Source organism: Thalassophryne amazonica, chromosome 9 (assembly GCF_902500255.1).
Source record: "Thalassophryne amazonica chromosome 9, fThaAma1.1, whole genome shotgun sequence".
In the NCBI taxonomy this organism is placed as follows: domain Eukaryota; kingdom Metazoa; phylum Chordata; class Actinopteri; order Batrachoidiformes; family Batrachoididae; genus Thalassophryne; species Thalassophryne amazonica.
The window spans coordinates 1,328,869-1,350,388 of NC_047111.1; the positions used below are offsets into that span (position 1 = coordinate 1,328,869).

Consider the following 21,520-nt stretch of genomic DNA (forward strand, 5'->3'; position numbering starts at 1 on the left):
TGCATTTTATTGAATCCCTCTTATTGAGCGGACAATACAAGTATGAACCGTCTGTTCCTCTGTAGACGACCCATGGCCACAGATGTACAGTCATGAAATGACTTGAATGAAGCAGTGTGTGCTTATCATGTCCACATTTTCTGGCCCTGCGCACATGTCCAGCAAGCGGCGCACCAAATGAGAGACACCACATCATGTGGACCAGAACTCAAGTGGGTGATGTGACATTTAGATCAACAGCTGAATGCTGATATGATCAGATGGTCCTTTTCAAATGGAGCAGCCTGCCCATGTGTGCACTGAACAGCCTGTGGCAAAGGCGATATGTTTTATGTATTTCTACGTGAGGACAGCAAGCACATGCCTCACAGCATAGAGTTATGTCATATCCTTCAAAACATGGTACAGGTTCTCGAGCTGTGAGCTCCAGGTCCAGAGATTCCAACAGTAGTGGCTCGTGTGGACACGCCCACTTTTTTCGATCATCCCACACAAGTGTCACTCTCCTTTTCTTTCCTCTGTAATGAATTTTTTTGTTATTTGTTGTGTAATTGTGTATGTAGTTATTGTAGAACTTATTCATATACTTGTCCTGGCTGTGGTCTCTGCGTTTGTAATGTAACACGTCGTGTACACTGAGCTGTCATTTCTAGCTGTCAGTGTGCGGTGATCTGAGGCGCACTGCCCTGCTGTGTGCGCTCAGACGTGGCTGGCCGGCCCCATGTGATCATGTCTGTACATACCTCCCCCCGCACACCACATGTGTTGGGGGGCGAAACACACATACGCCACATGTGTTGTGGGGGGGAGCAACACACACGCACATGTGCGATACACACACACGCCACGTGCTGAGCGTGGAGCCAACGCCACGTGTGTCGATTGCGGACGCCACATTCGTGGGGCACTTCAGACAGTTTTCACAGCCAGCTCGAAAGTTCTCATCTGCTCTCTGTTTTCATGCTGGCTGTGCGAATGACACCATGTTTCCTAAGTGCTCCGCGAGTGGTGTTGGATGTTCGTGTGTAACACTTCGAATTTGGCAGACACCTGCCGAGAGAGGGATTGAATGGGTACTCACAGCGCACTCTCTGTCTTTCAGCTACTGTTGTGTGTGAATGGTGGTAGCGACAGGTCTAAGAGGTGTTAGAGGAGGCTCCGATTTTTCATGAATGGTATGCAGTTCCTCCTCCGTGTGGTAGTCGCCTTCAATCGTATTATGTGTCAAGGGGCCCTTAACAACTGTTACTATCTTTACAATTTAATGTTGACATTTGCGTAATAATGAATGCTGTTGTTACATACACATAAAACCACCAAGTGATGTAGCTGAAATGGAAGTCGATACCAGAGTGTAAAAGTCATCTGGGCACTGAAAGGCAGCGAGAGAGGACATGTGTGTTCAATGCGAGTTAGGCATGTTGTTGATGTTAAGAGAAAACATGCTCTCTGAAGAGCTTCCAGGACGCACCATTCTTCTCTGTAAGTGTTGTCCTGTTGCTCTAATTTATGTTTCACCATCATAGTTTGTGTTTGTGCTGCAGTTTGGTTTGACCTACTTTTTCTGTCATTAAAAGGAAAAAAACAATCCACCATCCCTAGAAACAAAAAGCAAACATAGGTCAAATGAAGGCAAAAGCATTTTATTTTCATAATCCTTCTTTATGCGTGTCAATTAATATCTCTTCCAATTTTCATTTCAGATAACCTGGAACGTATTGTGGAAATCGCTAGACTGAGAGCCACGCAAAAAAAAAGCTCGGTTTGCCAAGCTGAAGGTCTGTGTGTACAAGGAAGAGACGCCCATCACGCCCTATGAGCGGCCTTTTTTCAACTCTCTGCACTTTGAGCGCTCAAACAGTGAGGCAAAGCTCTTTGAGCACCAATGTGAGGTGGACGTGTCCTTCGGGCCGTGGGAGGCAGTGGCCGATGTCTACGACCTGCTGCACTGCATCGTCGGTGACTTGGCTGAGCGCGGAATTGCCGCGGAGCACCAGTGCATTGGTGTTTGTGACAAGCATCTTATCAACCACTACTACTGCAAGAGGCCCATCTACGAGTTTAAGATCACATGGTGGTGAAGGATTTCCCTTTTTTCGCCTCCTTCCGTGGCTGACCACACATTCAAAGTGACATCTTTCTGAGAGATCAGACTGATTTTTGCCAGAATGGGGAGCGATGTATTTGAAAAACATTGCAGCACTGTATCACTTCCTCCGTTTCCACTTTCATAAGCGCTCACACATGCATCTGAAGTTTAGATGTATGGTGTGAGCGCATGTAGCGCACGCTCTGTGTGCACTGTTCACCTGTAAGTGCGCAGTATCTTTATTGTCATATATATAGGACAAGTTTTTATAGCAATTGTATTGTTGAGTAATATAGTGGTCCCTCGCTATAACGCGGTTCATCTTTCGTGGCCTCGCAGTTTCGTGGATTTTTTTAGTCCAATTTTGCATGCTTTTTTTTACAGCACATTGTGTTCTGCGTCCTCATCAAGCAGGCCGATCACTGCACCGCGAAGGGAGAGTACGCGCATTGTTTTCTGCGTGTCTGTTTATTGTCTGTTTATAAGAATCTTCTCACCCAGAAGAAAAAAGAGCGCCAACAACTACCCATAACTGTGTTCTTTACTCGGAAAAAGACACCTGCACCGAGGTGTCACTCAGTGGAAAAAGACGCGACAGCGGAGCGGCGCCACGACGAAGAGGCACGGTTAGAGGAACTGTGAAATACTGGTCAGTCACTATTAATAATTTCTTATGTGTCCAACCTTGTAGGTTGATAGTTAAAATTAAATTTGTTAGTTCTAAAAGCCATCATAATTATTTATAGGAAAACATTCTATTTTTACACTCAACAAAAATATAAACGCAACACTTTTGGTTTTGCTCCCATTTTGTATGAGATGAACTCAAAGATCTAAAACTTTTTCCACATACACAATATCACCATTTCCCTCAAATATTGTTCACAAACCAGTCTAAATCTGTGATAGTGAGCACTTCTCCTTTGCTGAGATAATCCATCCCACCTCACAGGTGTGCCATATCAAGATGCTGATTAGACACCATGATTAGTGCACAGGTGTGCCTTAGACTGCCCACAATAAAAGGCCACTCTGAAAGGTGCAGTTTTATCACACAGCACAATGCCACAGATGTCGCAAGATTTGAGGGAGCGTGCAATTGGCATGCTGACAGCAGGAATGTCAACCAGAGCTGTTGCTCGTGTATTGAATGTTCATTTCTCTACCATAAGCCGTCTCCAAAGGTGTTTCAGAGAATTTGGCAGTACATCCAACCAGCCTCACAACCTGCAGACCACGTGTAACCACACCAGCCCAGGACCTCCACATCCAGCATGTTCACCTCCAAGATCGTCTGAGACCAGCCACTCAGACAGCTGCTGGAACAATCGGTTTGCATAACCAAAGAATTTCTGCACAAACTGTCACAAACCATCTCAGGGAAGCTCATCTGCATGCTCGTCGTCCTCATCGGGGTCTCGACCTGACTCCAGTTCGTCGTCGTAACCGACTTGAGTGGGCAAATGCTCACATTCGCTGGCGTTTGGCACGTTGGAGAGGTGTTCTCTTCACGGATGAATCCCGGTTCACACTGTCCAGGGCAGATGGCAGACAGCGTGTTTTCTGATGTCAATGTTGTGGATCGAGTGGCCCATGGTGGTGGTGGGGTTATGGTATGGGCAGGCGTCTGTTATGGACGAAGAACACAGGTGCATTTTATTGATGGCATTTTGAATGCACAGAGATACCGTGACGAGACCCTGAGGCCCATTGTTGTGCCATACATCCAAGAACATCACCTCATGTTGCAGCAGGATAATGCACGGCCCCATGTTGCAAGGATCTGTACACAATTCTTGGAAGCTGAAAATGTCCCAGTTCTTGCATGGCCGGCATACTCCCCGGACATGTCACCCATTGAGCATGTTTGGGATGCTCTGGACCGGCGTATACGACAGCGTGTACCAGTTCCTGCCAATATCCAGCAACGTCACACAGCCATTGAAGAGGAGTGGACCAACATTCCACAGGCCACAATTGACAACCTGATCAACTCTATGCGAAGGAGATGTGTTGCACTGCATGAGGCAAATGGTGGTCACACCAGATACTGACTGGTACCCCCCCAATAAAACAAAACTGCACCTTTCAGAGTAGCCTTTTATTGTGGGCAGTCTAAGGCACACCTGTGCACTAATCATGGTGTCTAATCAGCATCTTGATATGGCACACCTGTGAGGTGGGATGGATTATCTCAGCAAAGGAGAAGTGCTCACTATCACAGATTTAGACTGGTTTGTGAACAATATTTGAGGGAAATGGTGATATTGTGTATGTGGAAAAAGTTTTAGATCTTTGAGTTCATCTCATACAAAATGGGAGCAAAACCAAAAGTGTTGCGTTTATATTTTTGTTGAGTGTAAGTAAGAAGAAGAATTTTAAATTCTATTCTAGAATTAACAGGAAGCCAATGAAGAGAGGCCAATATGGGTGAGATATGCTCTCTCCTTCTAGTCCCCGTCAGTACTCTAGCTGCAGCATTTTGAATTAACTGAAGGCTTTTTAGGGAACTTTTAGGACAACCTGATAATAATGAATTACAATAGTCCAGCCTAGAGGAAATAAATGCATGAATTAGTTTTTCAGCATCACTCTGAGACAAGACCTTTCTGATTTTAGAGATATTGCGTAAATGCAAAAAAGCAGTCCTACATATTTGTTTAATATGCGCTTTGAATGACATATCCTGATCAAAAATGACTCCAAGATTTCTCACAGTATTACTAGAGGTCAGGGTAATGCCATCCAGAGTAAGGATCTGGTTAGACACCATGTTTCTAAGATTTGTGGGGCCAAGTACAATAACTTCAGTTTTATCTGAGTTTAAAAGCAGGAAATTAGAGGTCATCCATGTCTTTATGTCTGTAAGACAATCCTGCAGTTTAGCTAATTGGTGTGTGTCCTCTGGCTTCATGGATAGATAAAGCTGGGTATCATCTGCGTATCAATGAAAATTTAAGCAATACCGTCTAATAATACTGCCTAAGGGAAGCATGTATAAAGTGAATAAAATTGGTCCTAGCACAGAACCTTGTGGAACTCCATAATTAACCTTAGTCTGTGAAGAAGATTCCCCATTTACATGAACAAATTGTAATCTATTAGACAAATATGATTCAAACCACCGCAGCGCAGTGCCTTTAATACCTATGGCATGTTCTAATCTCTGTAATAAAATTTTATGCTCAACAGTATCAAAAGCAGCACTGAGGTCTAACAGAACAAGCACAGAGATGAGTCCACTGTCCGAGGCCATAAGAAGATCATTTGTAACCTTCACTAATGCTGTTTCTGTACTATGATGAATTCTAAAACCTGACTGAAACTCTTCAAATAGACCATTCCTCTGCAGATGATCAGTTAGCTGTTTTACAACTACCCTTTCAAGAATTTTTGAGAGAAAAGGAAGGTTGGAGATTGGCCTATAATTAGCTAAGATAGCTGGGTCAAGTGATGGCTTTTTAAGTAATGGTTTAATTACTGCCACCTTAAAAGCCTGTGGTACATAGCCAACTAACAAAGACAGATTGATCATATTTAAGATCGAAGCATTAAATAATGGTAGGGCTTCCTACAGTTATGAGTAGTTGTTGGGGCTCTTTTTTCTTCTGGGTGAGAATATTCTTATAAACAGACACACAGAACACTGTAAAAAAAAAAAAAGCATGCAAAATTGGACTAAAAACCGCGAAAGGTGAACCGCATTATAGCGAGGGACCACTGTATTCTCTTTTCACATGTCAGTAATTCTCGACGTGGATATTTGGTCGCTCAATTAATAAGACGCCTAATTTTTCAGATTTCTTTATTTTTAAAATGTATTTCTTTATTTATTTTATTGTGACAAACGAATGGAGACGACACAACCTGATTGCAGCACGAGTGAAGGGAATGACAACACTACAGTTGTAATTATCAATTTCATTGTCTAAAACGATCACACCACATAAAGTTAAGCTCAGCGCTGCTCTGGCTCCAGGCTCGAAGTCTGGAGAAAAAGGCGAGCAGCGCTTTCTTTGCAGTCAGCGCTGTGGCCACGGATTGTGCTCAACAGACCAGCAATCCCGCAAAAGCGGGATTTGTATTGATTATTATGTAGTATAATCAGGAAAGTGTTATTTATGTAACATATGCATTGATTTGTATAATGGCACTGTTTATCATGTTGATCATCTTCATTTCTATGTGGATTCCAGCGCTGGTTCATTTTGGTGTATAATTTACGCCACCTCTCGACCTGGTGTATATTTTCAGTGCAGCGTACGCCAACGACCACATTGATAAATGCCAAGTGGCGCAGCCGTTTTGGCGTACACCCCATATACGCTCAAATATCGCCGTACGCACGTTGATACATGAGGCCCAATAAGTGGACAAAAACCCATTTATGTGATACCGCTATGCGGTTGTGTGTACTGTAATTAAACTGATTTTGGTGTGATTTGGAGGTTATAAGGATTTTGTGTTGATTTTATGGATTTTCTCATTTGGTTATACAGGTGGACCCTCAAAGGGGTTGACATGTATGCAGGCCGATTTGTCATGAGGCATGTCCAGTAGGCCTTTTTGCAGTTGCGCGCTTGGGGGGTGTTTGTCAGGAAAATGATAATTTCTCTGCATTGATTACAGACCTGCAGCGGGTCTGTAATCAACTTTTCTGCAGCGCGGCTTTGCTTTGAACCTTGAACCAATCGAAGCAGTGGTTCGCAGGTCGAAGCAGTGCTCCGATTTATGATTCGTGGATTTTATTTCGCTTTATCCTAATTTTTCCCCACTAAAACCCTGAAGAGCATATGTCTGTGAGTAATATTTAATATTTTTATGTTAAACCGACCTGTTATGGTCTTCTGAAACACATGATGGATGTATGTTATAACTTAAAAACGGGACTGATGCTAACGCGTTAGCATGTCTATGGCGTTTTCAATGTTAAAGTTAGCATTAAGCTGTTCGCATCAGCATGTTTGTGTTGATTTGTTTTCTGTATAATTAATGGCTCAGTGTTCGTTGTCGTAAAAGAGTCAAATTGTAATTTTTTTAATTTATTTTTATTCATATATTATAGCAACAACAATAATAGTCTACATAATAGACAATAATAGTCATTTTTTTAGTGGGTATCTGTACTTTTACTTAAGTGTGATTTTCCGGTACTTTATACAACACTGGTGCTATGTGACTAAAAAGATTAATCCAGGTTTTGAGTATTTTTTGTTGTTTGTTACAGGAGTTTTTGTCATGGAAAGAGGAGCAGAGGAATTCGCCACAGAGCCGCTAATGGCGCGGGACAAAAACACCTCCGTGTTGGTCTCACAGGACATGTTCTAACATGTCCAGCTCTTGCACCATTCGGAAGATTCAGACGGCTTTCGGTGGCTTTTCAGTCTTGTGACTATCCGAGAAATTGTGGACGAGCTGGACATGTCACAACGTCCTGTGAGGCTTCATCACGGCGTTGCTTATTGTTCTCCATTAGCGGCTCCGTCCCGATGCGGAAATTCCTCCGCACATCTTTTCATGACAAAAACTCCCGTAACAGTGGAATGTGCCGAAAAAGTGGTATGTCCACCTCTTCTGCCATTTCTCTGGTAGTCAGACGACATCCCGGATCAACACAGCTTTCAGTTTGGAAATGATCTGGTCGTTTCAGCCTGTCGATCACCGCTCGGAGCACGGCGCACCCTCCGCCATTGTGCGCCGTCTTTAAACCAGTTGTAACACTCCTTAATCTGTGTGATCCCCATAGAATCGTCCCTGAAAGCCGTCTGAATCTTCCGAATGGTTTCCACCTGGCTGTCTGTCACAGTTTCTGGAAAAATTTGATGCAGTAAAGCTCCAAATCGTTCAGACATTTTCCTCACAATGAAAATCCGACGGGGGTGGGAACACTGCTCACTCAAAGCCTGCTCACAGGCAAATGATGCAACCGACAGGCGTGAAAAAACTCACGCATGCACACGAAGGTTCAAGCTTGGCTGATGCAAGCGCACATGATTCAAATCCATATAGTTTGTGCAAAAAATAAAAACGTCGGATAGTTTTCTAACAGACCTCGTACAACTAAATACTAGTTTAGTGATTCACAGGATTGCTAAAAGCGGTTTGAACATAATAGTTTTGAGTTTGTAGCATCAACAGCAGATGCTACTATTATTGTGAACACCCTCTTTTCTACTTTTTTTTTACTAATAGCCCAATTTCATAGCCTTAAGAGTGTGCATATCATGAATGCTTGGTCTTGTTGGATTTGTGAGAATCTACTGAATCTACTGGTACCTTGTTTCCCATGTAACAATAAGAAATATACTCAAAACCTGGATTAATCTTTTTAGTCACATAGCACTACTATTATTCTGAACACTACTGTACCTTTGGAAAATATCAGCTGTTAAAGTTCAGAGTTCTTACCTGTTTTTTTGTGATCTGAGCCTCTGAACATCACTGCACAGCTTCTCCACAGCAGGGTTTTATTTTTAACCGATGTATGTGTAATTTTAGCTCAGTTCATTTATATATTCTCATTTTTAAGGATTTTTTAAGGATATCTGACCGTTTATTTCATCTCATGATCTCGTAGATTCAGTATAGGACGCACACATGGTGTGAACAGGACGGTGCCATCATAACCGCACGTGTAGAGAAAGTGCAGAGAGAAGTAAAGGCAGCTCCACGGTTTGGTTGTTTTTTTTAACATGTTCACTCGGGTTAAAATGCTCTCTCTCTGCTCCGCGCTCACTGTGTCATGTGCACCAATGGTTCTCAGCAGAATGTAACGTCTCGTGCCTCCGTTCAGGAATCTCCCTCACACAGCTCCTTCGGTAAACTGCGCATTTTAGACGGCTTTGAACAAGACAGCCACTGTTTTAATCAGCCGTCTTTTCCAAATTTGAACATCCAACTGATGGCAGGACGGCTCGCTGCCTAAAACTATGAATTGAAAAACAAAGACTTAAAAATAAATAACTCATTGACTACTAAATAGTTGTTGACAGTTTCAGTAGTCGACGTAGTCGTGACTAGTTGAGTTGCCCTACTTTAATTAAATAAATCATCATAAATTGTAAATTTATGTAAATTTCATAGCTTAACTATTTTTCTATTTATTTTGATAGCACCTGTACCTGGATGTGTTGCTGTATGTAGTTAAATGATTTTATAAAGAATGTTGAAAACATTAAAGGTTCAGCACAGTTGGAACCAAAATTGCGCCGTTTTCTGCGTTGACACCACTCTGTCAATTAATGCACACTACTGCGTTCAAAACCCTGGGATGGGCGGACTCCGAGCTTAATAACTTGATTTACCAATGAGATGGGTGGGGAGGTGTCACTCTGCTGCACATTTGTGCAGTTGGTGAGTGCATTACGGTTTGTTTGTCTGCAGGGGACCGTCACCCCTGTTTCACTCTCAGGGCTGCTGCTCGGCTGGTCGGATCTGTCATTTCAGTCATTACCCAAAGCTCATGATCATAGATGAGACTGGGAGCATAAATCAACTGTTAGATTGAGAGCCGCGCCTTCTGGCTCAGCTCCTTCTTCACCACGACAGTCCAGTACAACATCAGTAAAAATTCAGACACCGCCCCAATCCGTCTATTAATCTCTCACTCCAATTTACCCCCACTCATGAACAAGACCCTGAGATATTTAAACTATTCATAGCGCTTCAAACTTTTTCCTACATTTTATGTTACAGCCTTATTCCAAGATTTTTGCAAATATATATATATATATATATATACAGTAGTGTTCAGAATAATAGTAGTACTATGTGACTAAAAAGATTAATCCAGGTTTTGAGTATATTTCTTATTGTTACATGGGAAACAAGGTACCAGTAGATTCAGTAGATTCTCACAAATCCAACAAGACCAAGCATTCATGATATGCACACTCTTAAGGCTATGAAATTGGGCTATTAGTAAAAAAAAAAAAGTAGAAAAGGGGGTGTTCACAATAATAGTAGCATCTGCTGTTGACGCTACAAACTCGAAACTATTATGTTCAAACTGCTTTTTTAGCAATCCTGTGAATCACTAAACTACACTCAACAAAAATATAAACGCAACACTTTTGGTTTTGCTCCCATTTTGTATGAGATGAACTCAAAGATCTAAAACTTTTTCCACATACACAATATCACCATTTCCCTCAAATATTGTTCACAAACCAGTCTAAATCTGTGATAGTGAGCACTTCTCCTTTGCTGAGATAATCCATCCCACCTCACAGGTGTGCCATACCAAGATGCTGATTAGACACCATGATTAGTGCACAGGTGTGCCTTAGACTGCCCACAATAAAAGGCCACTCTGAAAGGTGCAGTTTTATCACACAGCACAATGGCACAGATGTCGCAAGATTTGAGGGAGCGTGCAATTGGCATGCTGACAGCAGGAATGTTAACCAGAGCTGTTGCTCGTGTATTGAAAGTTCATTTCTCTACCATAAGCCGTCTCCAAAGTCGTTTCAGAGAATTTGGCAGTACATCCAACCAGCCTCACAACCGCAGACCATGTGTAACCACACCAGCCCAGGACCTCCACATCCAGCATGTTCACCTCCAAGATTGTCTGAGACCAGCCACTCGGACAGCTGCTGGAACAATCGGTTTGCATAACCAAAACATTTCTGCACAAACTGTCAGAAATCGTCTCAGGGAAGCTCATCTGCATGCTCGACGTCCTCATCGGGGTCTCGACCTGACTCCAGTTCGTCATCGTAACCGACTTGAGTGGGCAAATGCTCACATTCGCTGGCGTTTGGCACGTTGGAGAGGTGTTCTCTTCACGGATGATGCGAAGGAGATGTGTTGCACTGCATGAGGCAAATGGTGGTCACACCAGATACTGACTGGTACCCCCCCCCCCCCCCCCCCCAATAAAACAAAACTGCACCTTTCAGAGTGGCCTTTTATTGTGGGCAGTCTAAGGCACACCTGTGCACTAATCATGGTGTCTAATCAGCATCTTGGTATGGCACACCTGTGAGGTGGGATGGATTATCTCAGCAAAGGAGAAGTGCTCACTATCACAGATTTAGACTGGTTTGTGAGCAATATTTGAGGGAAATGGTGATATTGTGTATGTGGAAAAAGTTTTAGATCTTTGAGTTCATCTCATACAAAATGGGAGCAAAAGCAAAAGTTGCGTTTATATTTTTGTTGAGTGTAGTATTTAGTTGTATAACCACAGTTTTTCATGATTTCTTCACATCTGCGAGACATTAATTTTGTTGGTTTGGTTTGCTCGTTTACTAGTGTGCTTGGGGTCATTGTCTTGTTGAAACACCTATTTAAAGGGCATGTCCTCTTCAGCATAAGGCAACATGACCTCTTCAAGTATTTTGACATATCCAAACTGATCCATGATACCTGGTATGTGATATATAGGCCCAACACCATAGTAGGAGAAACATGCCCATATCATGATGCTTGCACCACCATGCTTCACTGTCTTCACTGTGAACTGTGGCTTGAATTGAGAGTTTGGGGGTCGTCTCACAAACTGTCACACTGTTACTCCCATCAGTGCACAAAATATTCCTCCATTTCTTTTTAGGCCAGTTGATGTGTTCTTTGGCAAATTGTAACCTCTTCTGCACGTCTTTTATTTAACAGAGGGACTTTGCGGGGGATTCTTGCAAATAAATTAGCTTCACACAGGCGTCTTCTGTCACAGCACTTACAGGTAACTCCAGACTGTCTTTGATCATCCTGGAGCTGATCAATGGGTGAGCCTTTGCCATTCTGGTTATTCTTCTATCCATTTTGATGGTTGTTTTCCGTTTTCTTCCACACGTCTCTGGTTTTTTTGGTCCATTATAAAGCATTGGAGATCATTGTAGATGAACAGCCTATAATTTGTTGCACCTGCGTATAAGTTTTCCCCTCTCCAATCAACTTTTTAATCAAACTACGCTGTTCTTCTGAACAATGTCTTGAACGTCCCATTTTCCTCAGGCTTTCAAAGAGAAAAGCATGTTCAACAGGTGCTGGCTTCATCCTTAAATAGAGGACACCTGATTCACACCTGTTTGTTCCACAAAACTGACTAACTCACTGACTGAATGCCACACTACTATTATTGTGAACACACCCTTTTCTACTTTTTTTTTTTTTTTTTTACTAATAGCCCAATTTCATAGCCTTAAGAGTGTGCATATCATGAATGCTTGGTCTTGTTGGATTTGTGAGAATCTACTGAATCTACTGGTACCTTGTTCCCATTTAACAATAACAAATATACTCAAAACCTGGATTAATCTTTTTAGTCACATAGCACTACTATATATATATATATATATATATATATATAAACAAAGACATTACTTGTACATAAGTATCCACAGTCTTTGCCATGAAGCTCAGAATTGAGCTCAGGTGCCTCCTGTTTCCACTGATCATCCTTGAGATGTTTCTACAGTTTAACTGGAGTCCACCTGGGGTAAATCCAGTTGATTGGACATGATTTGGAAAGACACACACCTGTCTACATATAAGGTTGATAGTCAGAGCACAAACCAAGCATGAAGTCAAAGGAATAGGGGATTTTCACATTTCTGGGTTGCTAATGAGGAAGTAAAAGTTAATTGTGCATCCGAACTTCCGGTCAGTTGTCATCACCGGCAGAAGCGGCTTCACGGTGTCGCTGTTCTGTGCCGCTCTGCAGTTCCAATGAAGAAACACAGCTGGACCTCAGCTTTCCCTCCTTCCCGAGTGACAATGGTCTCCAAAAGAAATGGGTGAGAGCTTAGAATGTGACGATCGCTCGGCTCTGACTGTGGAGGAGCCGCTGTGAGGACCAAGTGAACACACCAGCTTCAGCTGAGGCGACACATGGCGACCTCTCAGCTGCTCAGCCTGGTATGTTTTATTTAAATGTGTATGTATACTTATCATATCATTAACCAGGTAAAAGCCTCACTGAAATTAAAAATGTATTTTTCAAGAGGGACCTGCATACATGTCGACCCCCTTTGAGGGTCCACCTGTATAACCAAGTGAGAAAATCCATAAAATCAACACAAAATCCTTATAACCTCCAAATCGTACCAAAATCAGTTTTATTACAGTACACACAACCGCATTGCGGTTTCACATAACTGGGTTTTTGTCCACAAATTATGAGTTGCCACAATGACATTAAAGTCAGGATCATTAATGGTATACTTGAGGGGTGAGGTATTATATGTTTCCAGTATCAATAGTCTTTGTGCTAAATGGATTTTCTTTTCATTTACAAATGCTGTTATTTATAGTTAGCCATCAACCTGTCCAGGGACTACAGGTGGAAATTAGTATTTTTTGCTATAACCTGGCACAATGCATCTTTCCTGTTTTTTTTTAGGTCAGTGTATTAATGTGCATTGTCCCTGAAAATTAAAATCATACCATACCATTAGTTTTTCCTCCACAGTTGAATTTCAAACAATAGAGATCTAGTATTCATGCGTCAAGCTGAATTTTATCGAACTGAATGTGTCAAATTTAGTTATTTTTTACAGAAACAAGAAGTGTCTGTCACTAATGGAAAATCATTAATAAAATCATGAAAAATAAAATTAATAATGTAAATAAATATGAAATTGGTCACTGGATCCTTAAACTTTGGAAATAATAAACTCTAGATGGTGGATCCTTGATCTCTGGACATAAATAGAAATAAACAAAATCTGTAGTTTTTGTCAAAAGCATTTCCTTTCAGACATTATTATTGGCATGAATATCCATATATCTGAACTCGCTGTGCTTCACGTCAGCGTCAGTTTAATTCATAAAGAATGCAGGACGTCTCATTTTGGGAAGAAAAAAACATTTTAGTCGATTGTAGTTTCGTGTCTGTAATACATTTTAAAGGTGTCATTTTATTTAAAGTGGCAACTCGTTTTGAAATTATTGATTCCGACCGGACTCTTGTCTCAGCAGACAACGGAACGGAGGACGATTCTCGTTTCTTGACTACAACAAGACAATCAATCAATCAATCAATTTTATTTATATAGCGCCAAATCACAACAAACAGTTGCCCCAAGGCGCTTTATATTGTAAGGCAAGGCCATACAATAATTACGTAAAAACCCCAACGGTCAAAACGACCCCCTGTGAGCAAGCACTTGGCGACAGTGGGAAGGAAAAACTCCCTTTTAACAGGAAGAAACCTCCAGCAGAACCAGGCTCAGGGAGGGGCAGTCTTCTGCTGGGACTGGTTGGGGCTGAGGGAGAGAACCAGGAAAAAGACATGCTGTGGAGGGGAGCAGAGATCAATCACTAATGATTAAATGCAGAGTGATGCATACGGAGCAAAAGAGAAAGAAACACTCAGTGCATCATGGGAACCCCCCAGCAGTCTACGTCTATAGCAGCATAACTAAGGGATGGTTCAGGGTCACCTGATCCAGCCCTAACTATAAGCTTTAGCAAAAAGGAAAGTTTTAAGCCTAATCTTAGAAGTAGAGAGGGTGTCTGTCTCCCTGATCTGAATTGGGAGCTGGTTCCACAGGAGAGGAGCCTGAAAGCTGAAGGCTCTGCCTCCCATTCTACTCTTACAAACCCTAGGAACTACAAGTAAGCCTGCAGTCTGAGAGCGAAGCACTCTATTGGGGTGATATGGTACTACGAGGTCCCTAAGATAAGATGGGACCTGATTATTCAAAACATAAGTAAAAAGAAGAATTTTAAATTCTATTCTAGAATTAACAGGAAGCCAATGAAGAGAGGCCAATATGGGTGAGATATACTCTCTCCTTCTAGTCCCCGTTAGTACTCTAGCTGCAGCATTTTGAATTAACTGAAGGCTTTTCAGGGAACTTTTAGGACAACCTGATAATAATGAATTACAGTAGTCCAGCCTAGAGGAAATAAATGCATGAATTAGTTTTTCAGCATCACTCTGAGACAAGACTTTTCTAATTTTAGAGATATTGCGCAAATGCAAAAAAGCAGTCCTACATATTTGTTTAATATGCGCATTGAATGACATATCCTGATCAAAAATCCAAGATTTCTCACAGTATTACTAGAGGTCAGGGTAATGCCATCCAGAGTAAGGATCTGGTTAGACACCATGTTTCTAAGATTTGTGGGGCCAAGTACAATAACTTCAGTTTTATCTGAGTTTAAAAGCAGGAAATTAGAGGTCATCCATGTCTTTATGTCTGTAAGACAATCCTGCAGTTTAGCTAATTGGTGTGTGTCCTCTGGCTTCATGGATAGATAAAGCTGGGTATCATCTGCGTAACAATGAAAATTTAAGCAATACCGTCTAATAATACTGCCTAAGGGAAGCATGTATAAAGTGAATAAAATTGGTCCTAGCACAGAACCTTGTGGAACTCCATAATTAACCTTAGTCTGTGAAGAAGATTCCCCATTTACATGAACAAATTGTAATCTATTAGACAAATATGATTCAAACCACCGCAGCGCAGTGCCTTTAATACCTATGGCATGCTCTAATCTCTGTAATAAAATTTTATGGTCAACAGTATCAAAAGCAGCACTGAGGTCTAACAGAACAAGCACAGAGATGAGTCCACTGTCTGAGGCCATAAGAAGATCATTTGTAACCTTCACTAATGCTGTTTCTGTACTATGATGAATTCTAAAACCTGACTGAAACTCTTCAAATAGACCATCCCTCTGCAGATGATCAGTTAGCTGTTTTAAAACTACCCTTTCAAGAATTTTTGAGAGAAAAGGAAGGTTGGAGATTGGCCTATAATTAGCTAAGATAGCTGGGTCAAGTGATGGCTTTTTAAGTAATGGTTTAATTACTGCCACCTTAAAAGCCTGTGGTACATAGCCAACTAACAAAGATAGATTGATCATATTTAAGATCGAAGCATTAAATAATGGTAGGGCTTCCTTGAGCAGCCTGGTAGGAATGGGGTCTAATAACATGTTGATGGTTTGGATGAAGTAACTAATGAAAATAACTCAGACAGAACAATCGGAGAGAAAGAGTCTAACCAAATACCGGCATCACTGAAAGCAGCCAAAGATAACGATACGTCTTTGGGATGGTTATGAGTAATTTTTTCTCTAATAGTTAAAATTTTGTTAGCAAAGAAAGTCATGAAGTCATTACTAGTTAAAGTTAATGGAATACTCGGCTCAATAGAGCTCTGACTCTTTGTCAGCCTGGCTACAGTGCTGAAAAGAAACCTGGGGTTGTTCTTATTTTCTTCAATTAGTGATGAGTAGAAAGATGTCCTAGCTTTACGGAGGGCTTTTTTATAGAGCAACAGACTCTTTTTCCAGGCTAAGTGAAGATCTTCTAAATTAGTGAGACGCCATTTCCTCTCCAACTTACGGGTTATCTGCTTTAAGCTACGAATTTGTGAGTTATACCACGGAGTCAGGCACTTCTGATTTAAAGCTCTCTTTTTCAGAGGAGCTACAGCATCCAAAGTTGTCTTCAAAGAGGATGTAAAACTATTGACGAGATACTCTATCTCACTTACAGAGTTTAGGTAGCTACTCTGCACTGTGTTGGTATATGGCATTAGAGAACATAAAGAAGGAATCATATCCTTAAACCTAGTTACAGTGCTTTCTGAAAGACTTCTAGTGTAATGAAACTTATTCCCCACTGCTGGGTAGTCCATCAGAGTAAATGTAAATGTTATTAAGAAATGATCAGACAGAAGGGAGTTTTCAGGGAATACTGTTAAGTCTTCTATTTCCATACCATAAGTCAGAACAAGATCTAAGATATGATTGAAGTTACACACGATTCAATGTTAATTTTAGTGACCTCCGATTGGCGTAACCGGGTGTCATTACTGCCGACGTGAATTACAATCTTACCAAATTTACGCTTAGCCTTAGCCAGCAGTTTCAAATTTCCTTCAATGTCGCCTGCTCTGGCCCCCGGAAGACAATTGACTATGGTTGCTGGTGTCGCTAACTTCACATTTCTCAAAACAGAGTCGCCAATAACCAGAGTTTGATCCTCGGCGGGTGTGTCGTCGAGTGGGGAAAAACGGTTAGAAATGTGAACGGGTTGGCGGTGTACAGGGGGCTTCTGTTTAGGGCTACGCTTCCTCCTCACAGTCACCCAGTCGGCCTGCTTTCCCGGCTGCTCGGGATCTGCCAGAGGGGAACTAACGGCGGCTAAGCTACGTTGGTCTGCACCGACTACAGGGGCCTGGCTAGCTGTAGAATTTTCCACGGTGCGGAGCCGAGTCTCCAATTCGCCCAGCCTGGCCTCCAAAGCTATGAATAAGCTACACTTATTACAAGTACCGTTACTGCTAAAGGATGCCGAGGAATAACTAAACATTTCACACCCAGAGCAGAAAAGTGCGGGAGTGATAGGAGAAGCCGCCATGCTAAATCGGCTAAGAACTAGTAGCTGTGCTAAGCTAGCGGATTCCTAAAAACACGCAAAGTGAATAATGTGTAAATAATTTAGAGGTGATTCAGCAGAAGGAGTGCTTTAGTTAAGGCACGTGAAGATTACACTGGGAAACAAATCGTTATCTAGATAACTAGATCAATCTAACTGCGCAGATTAAACAGCTAACAGATACAGCAAAACACCACTGTGCTCTGGAACAGGAAGTGATACAATACCGCAGTGAGAGCCAAGCACCAGTAGAGGCAAGCACCAGTAGAGGCAAGCCTGTTTAGTAAACATTTAATAACTTGATAGCACGTCTGAGTTTTTTATTATTATTTACAATTGGTAAGCTCCTAAATGTAGAGCTGAGAAGTGGAGACCGCTGACTTTGTTTTATTTTCTACATCGATATGAACAATAAATGGCAACATACAGCAAACTACATTATTACACACTAACCAACAGTTTAACAGTATTATCACCCGTGTGCGTTCGATGGAGTGTTGGTTTACAGATGCTGATGGCTTTGGTCTCCTCACAGCTGCGTCCTGAAACTGGGAAAGATATTAACAGACATGAGTGGAATCGTGTCCTGCTTCATTGTAAGAAGTCAGCGTCAAGTTTGTAAAAAGTCTAACAGCCCAAAAAAAAAAAAAAAAATTAAAAATAAACCAGTAATGAATGTATTAAACACAGAGATGTGCACGTACTGTAGAGACACTTGTACTGTGGATTGTTTATTTGGGTAAACAAGACCATCGTAACAAGCCGCTAACTGTTGCTAACATTGGTTAATGTAGTTCATTACAGAACAGGCTACGCACAGGATACTATTATTTTTAAGAAGCAGCTAAACGGTTTATTTAGGTTTAACATTACCCCCGACTGCACACATTATTATAATGTGTGCAGTTGGGGGTAATGTTATAATTTAGAACGTAAACAGTGTTTATATCGGAGCTGATGCTATGATGACTAAGGTGCTAAACCAAGGTTAGGTTAGTTTGATATTCGATATTCAGACATTCAGCGAGGATACAGTTAAATAAATCGACATTAACGCAGTCAGTGATACCCAAACACCCCGTACATGACATGAAAGAAGTAAACTTTGGTTTCACAGCTCTTATTTTAGATAGTTTCGCTTTTGTTTCGAAGTGCATAGGGAAAAATGATCCGGAGACGCATGGAAAACTTGGGACCATCAAACAATTACATGTCAACTAAAAAACGTGGAATCTTGGCAACGTCTCATCTCTTGCATTAACATAACTCAACTAAACATTCAGTTGCCCAGAAAAGAGCACTTGTACAGGTAAAAATAAGAAATCCTGTTTGGAATTCATTCATTCATTCAAACCTTTATTTAACCAGGAAAAGCTCATTGAGATTGAAAATCTCTTTTCCAAGAGAGTCTTGGTCAAGACAGGCAGCAAAAGAGACAGTTAAACAAAAGAGTCAGATGGGATAAAACGAACATTGATACTCATGAAACATGTTGTTAAAAATAAGCATCATGTGATCATCTGTCCAAGCATCTACAGACTGATGTTTTAGCCTCCAAGTCATGTAGTAGTGCTTTAAAAGTGTTTAAAGAGACCAGCTCCTGAAGTTTCAAGTCATTTTGTAAGTTGTTCCAGGTGAAGGGTGCGACGAATTTAAAAGCCTTCTTTCCCCGTTCTGTTCTGACCTTAGGAAGAGACAGCAATAGCAGATCCTGGGAGCGCAGACTATAACTACCTGCGGCTTTTGTGCTGATAAAAACCTGGAGATACGAGGGAAGCAAGCCTAAAATACATTTGTAAATTAAAAGATGCCAGTGGCTTTTTCTTCGAGAAGACAGATCTGACCAACCAACATAAGAATACAACAAACAATGAAGGGTAAGACATTTTAAGTGGGTGACAAACCTTAAGGCACCATGATAAACAGAATCTAAAACATGCAGACTTTGAACAGAAGCATTCATGTAGATTACATCGCCATAATCCAACACAGACATAAAAGTAGATGCAACCGATCTCTTTTTGGCCTCAAATGACAGACAAGACTTGATTCTAAAGTAAAAACCTAATTTCTAGTCTCTTTGCCAGCTGCTGGATGTGAGGTGTAAAAGAGAGACTGTCGTCAACTAAAATCCCAAGATATCTGTACTGAGACACTCGTTCAATTTGTACTCCGTGAGAAGAGGTGATTACTGGCAAATTCTGTGATTTAGATTTGGAGTTTGAAAACAACATGCATTTGGTTTTGGCTGCATTTAAAACAAGATTTAAGTCATTAAAATTTGACTGGACAATATTAAAAGCAATCTGCAGCTGGGATAGGGCCAATTCTGATGTGGACGCTGAGGTGTATAACACAGTATCATCTGCGTAAAAATGAAATTTAGCACCAGAAACATTGTAACTTTATTTATATATATAATGAAGAGGAGTGGTCCGAGGACCGACCCCTGTGGAACGCCCTTAGTAATTTCTAGCCAACTGGAAGTGAGCCCATTTGATTGTACACACTGAGACCTATGCGAAATATAGTTAGCAAACCAGTTGACATATTGTGGAGAAAGTCCAACTCTGAGAAGTCTTTATCATAGCAATGTGTGATCAACTGTGTCAAAGCCTTTGGATAAATCGATGAAAAGAGCTGCACAGTGGTGCTTACTGTCAAGAGAGTCAATTAAGTCATTAAGCACTTTTAAAGCTGCAGTAGTTGTACTATGTGATTTCCTAAAACCCGACTGATGGACAGATAAAATATTGTTAAGAAATTCTTTGAGCTGATTACTAATGGAATGCTTGACCAAATATATTTTCTTGATATTGTATTCAGTGGTGGGCACAGTTCCGATAATCTGATAACCGATAATTATCTAAGATAAAGTTTTCATTATCGGATTATCTTTTCAGATAACTTTGAAAACCATTATTGGACTAAATATCTTCCGATAAATTTTTGTCTGATAACTTTTAGACCATTAACATGGTAAACAAAAATGAACAGATGTGTAGTTCTACCTTCTGCAAACAGAGGAGAGCTGCTTCTAGAAGAAACCGCTCTATCCTCTGGAGGCAAAGGAGAACTGGTCACCAAAAGAAAAAGAAAAACTTTCTTTTTTTTTTAAACCCCCATACTGATAGGTGGCCAATATCACCCAAGTCATCCAGAGGCATTTTAACTTATGGTTCAAATTTTAACCAAACTTATTTTGGACAAGTTATTTAATGTCACTTCTGAAGTTTTATAAAGTGAAAATATCAGATATATGTTTTAGTTTTAAAGTAATGCACTAATTTTTAAGGTTTTAGTGTGGGGCATGCTGTGTCCTGGTGCATTATGGGATAGGGTAATCTCAGTACGTTCACAACAGGAGAAATGCATTTGAGACACTCTGATCAGGACAACAGCATTAAACTCTTGTGCCTAAAACTCGTGAATATATTCTCTGGGTTTATAGACGTTGTTATTGTGTTTCTTTGCTTTTATTAAATTCCACGCATCTTAAACGTAGCAAGTAGCAACACAGATTATCTAGAATTTTGTGTTTGCAAGTTTTCAAGGTCTCTACTGCCATCTACTGGCCAGTAGTGTTCATGGCAGTATTCAAACTGAAGCTGGGCTGATATTTTCAAACCACACCTCAGACTCGTGTTTCCAGAAGCAAAACGTAAACAAAAGCTTTTTTTTTTTTTTTCAAACTTAATTTACAAAAACTGCACTTTAACCGCTGCACACGGACACCACCATTAACATCGCATCATAAAACTATTTTTATATTGTGCCTAAAACTCTCGTGAATATAGTCTCTGGGTTTATAGACGTTATTGCGTTTGTTTTATGTAAACATGTGAGAATCACAGGGTGTCTCTCCGTTATTTTCAATGGGAGCTGCTGTGAGCTACAATCGCTTCCTGATCATGTCGTTCTGGGAGAAAGTGAAGTTTGCTCTTTAATGTCTTGATTATTGTTCCTTCATCAATAGGATGAATGGCAGTGTTCTACTTGACACCGGTTATATCAGACGGTTATCTAATTACAACTTGGCTTTTTTTTTTTTTTGGCAGTCCTTTTTTTACAAATAAAAAATG

At 40.9% G+C, this 21,520-nt stretch overlaps 1 protein-coding gene across 1 annotated transcript in view; it reads left to right on the forward strand.

Annotated features, from left to right (window-relative positions):
- The window catches only part of kctd7 (potassium channel tetramerization domain containing 7), a 73,625-nt gene extending 71,129 nt beyond the window's left edge, over nucleotides 1-2,496 (forward strand). Inside the window, 2 exon segments of the mRNA XM_034178053.1 lie at nucleotides 1,704-1,750; nucleotides 1,752-2,496. Of these exon segments, the coding sequence (XP_034033944.1) occupies nucleotides 1,704-1,750; nucleotides 1,752-2,081 (377 nt within the window). The 3' untranslated portion in view covers nucleotides 2,082-2,496.
- Nucleotides 2,497-21,520: the final 19,024 nt, after the last annotated feature.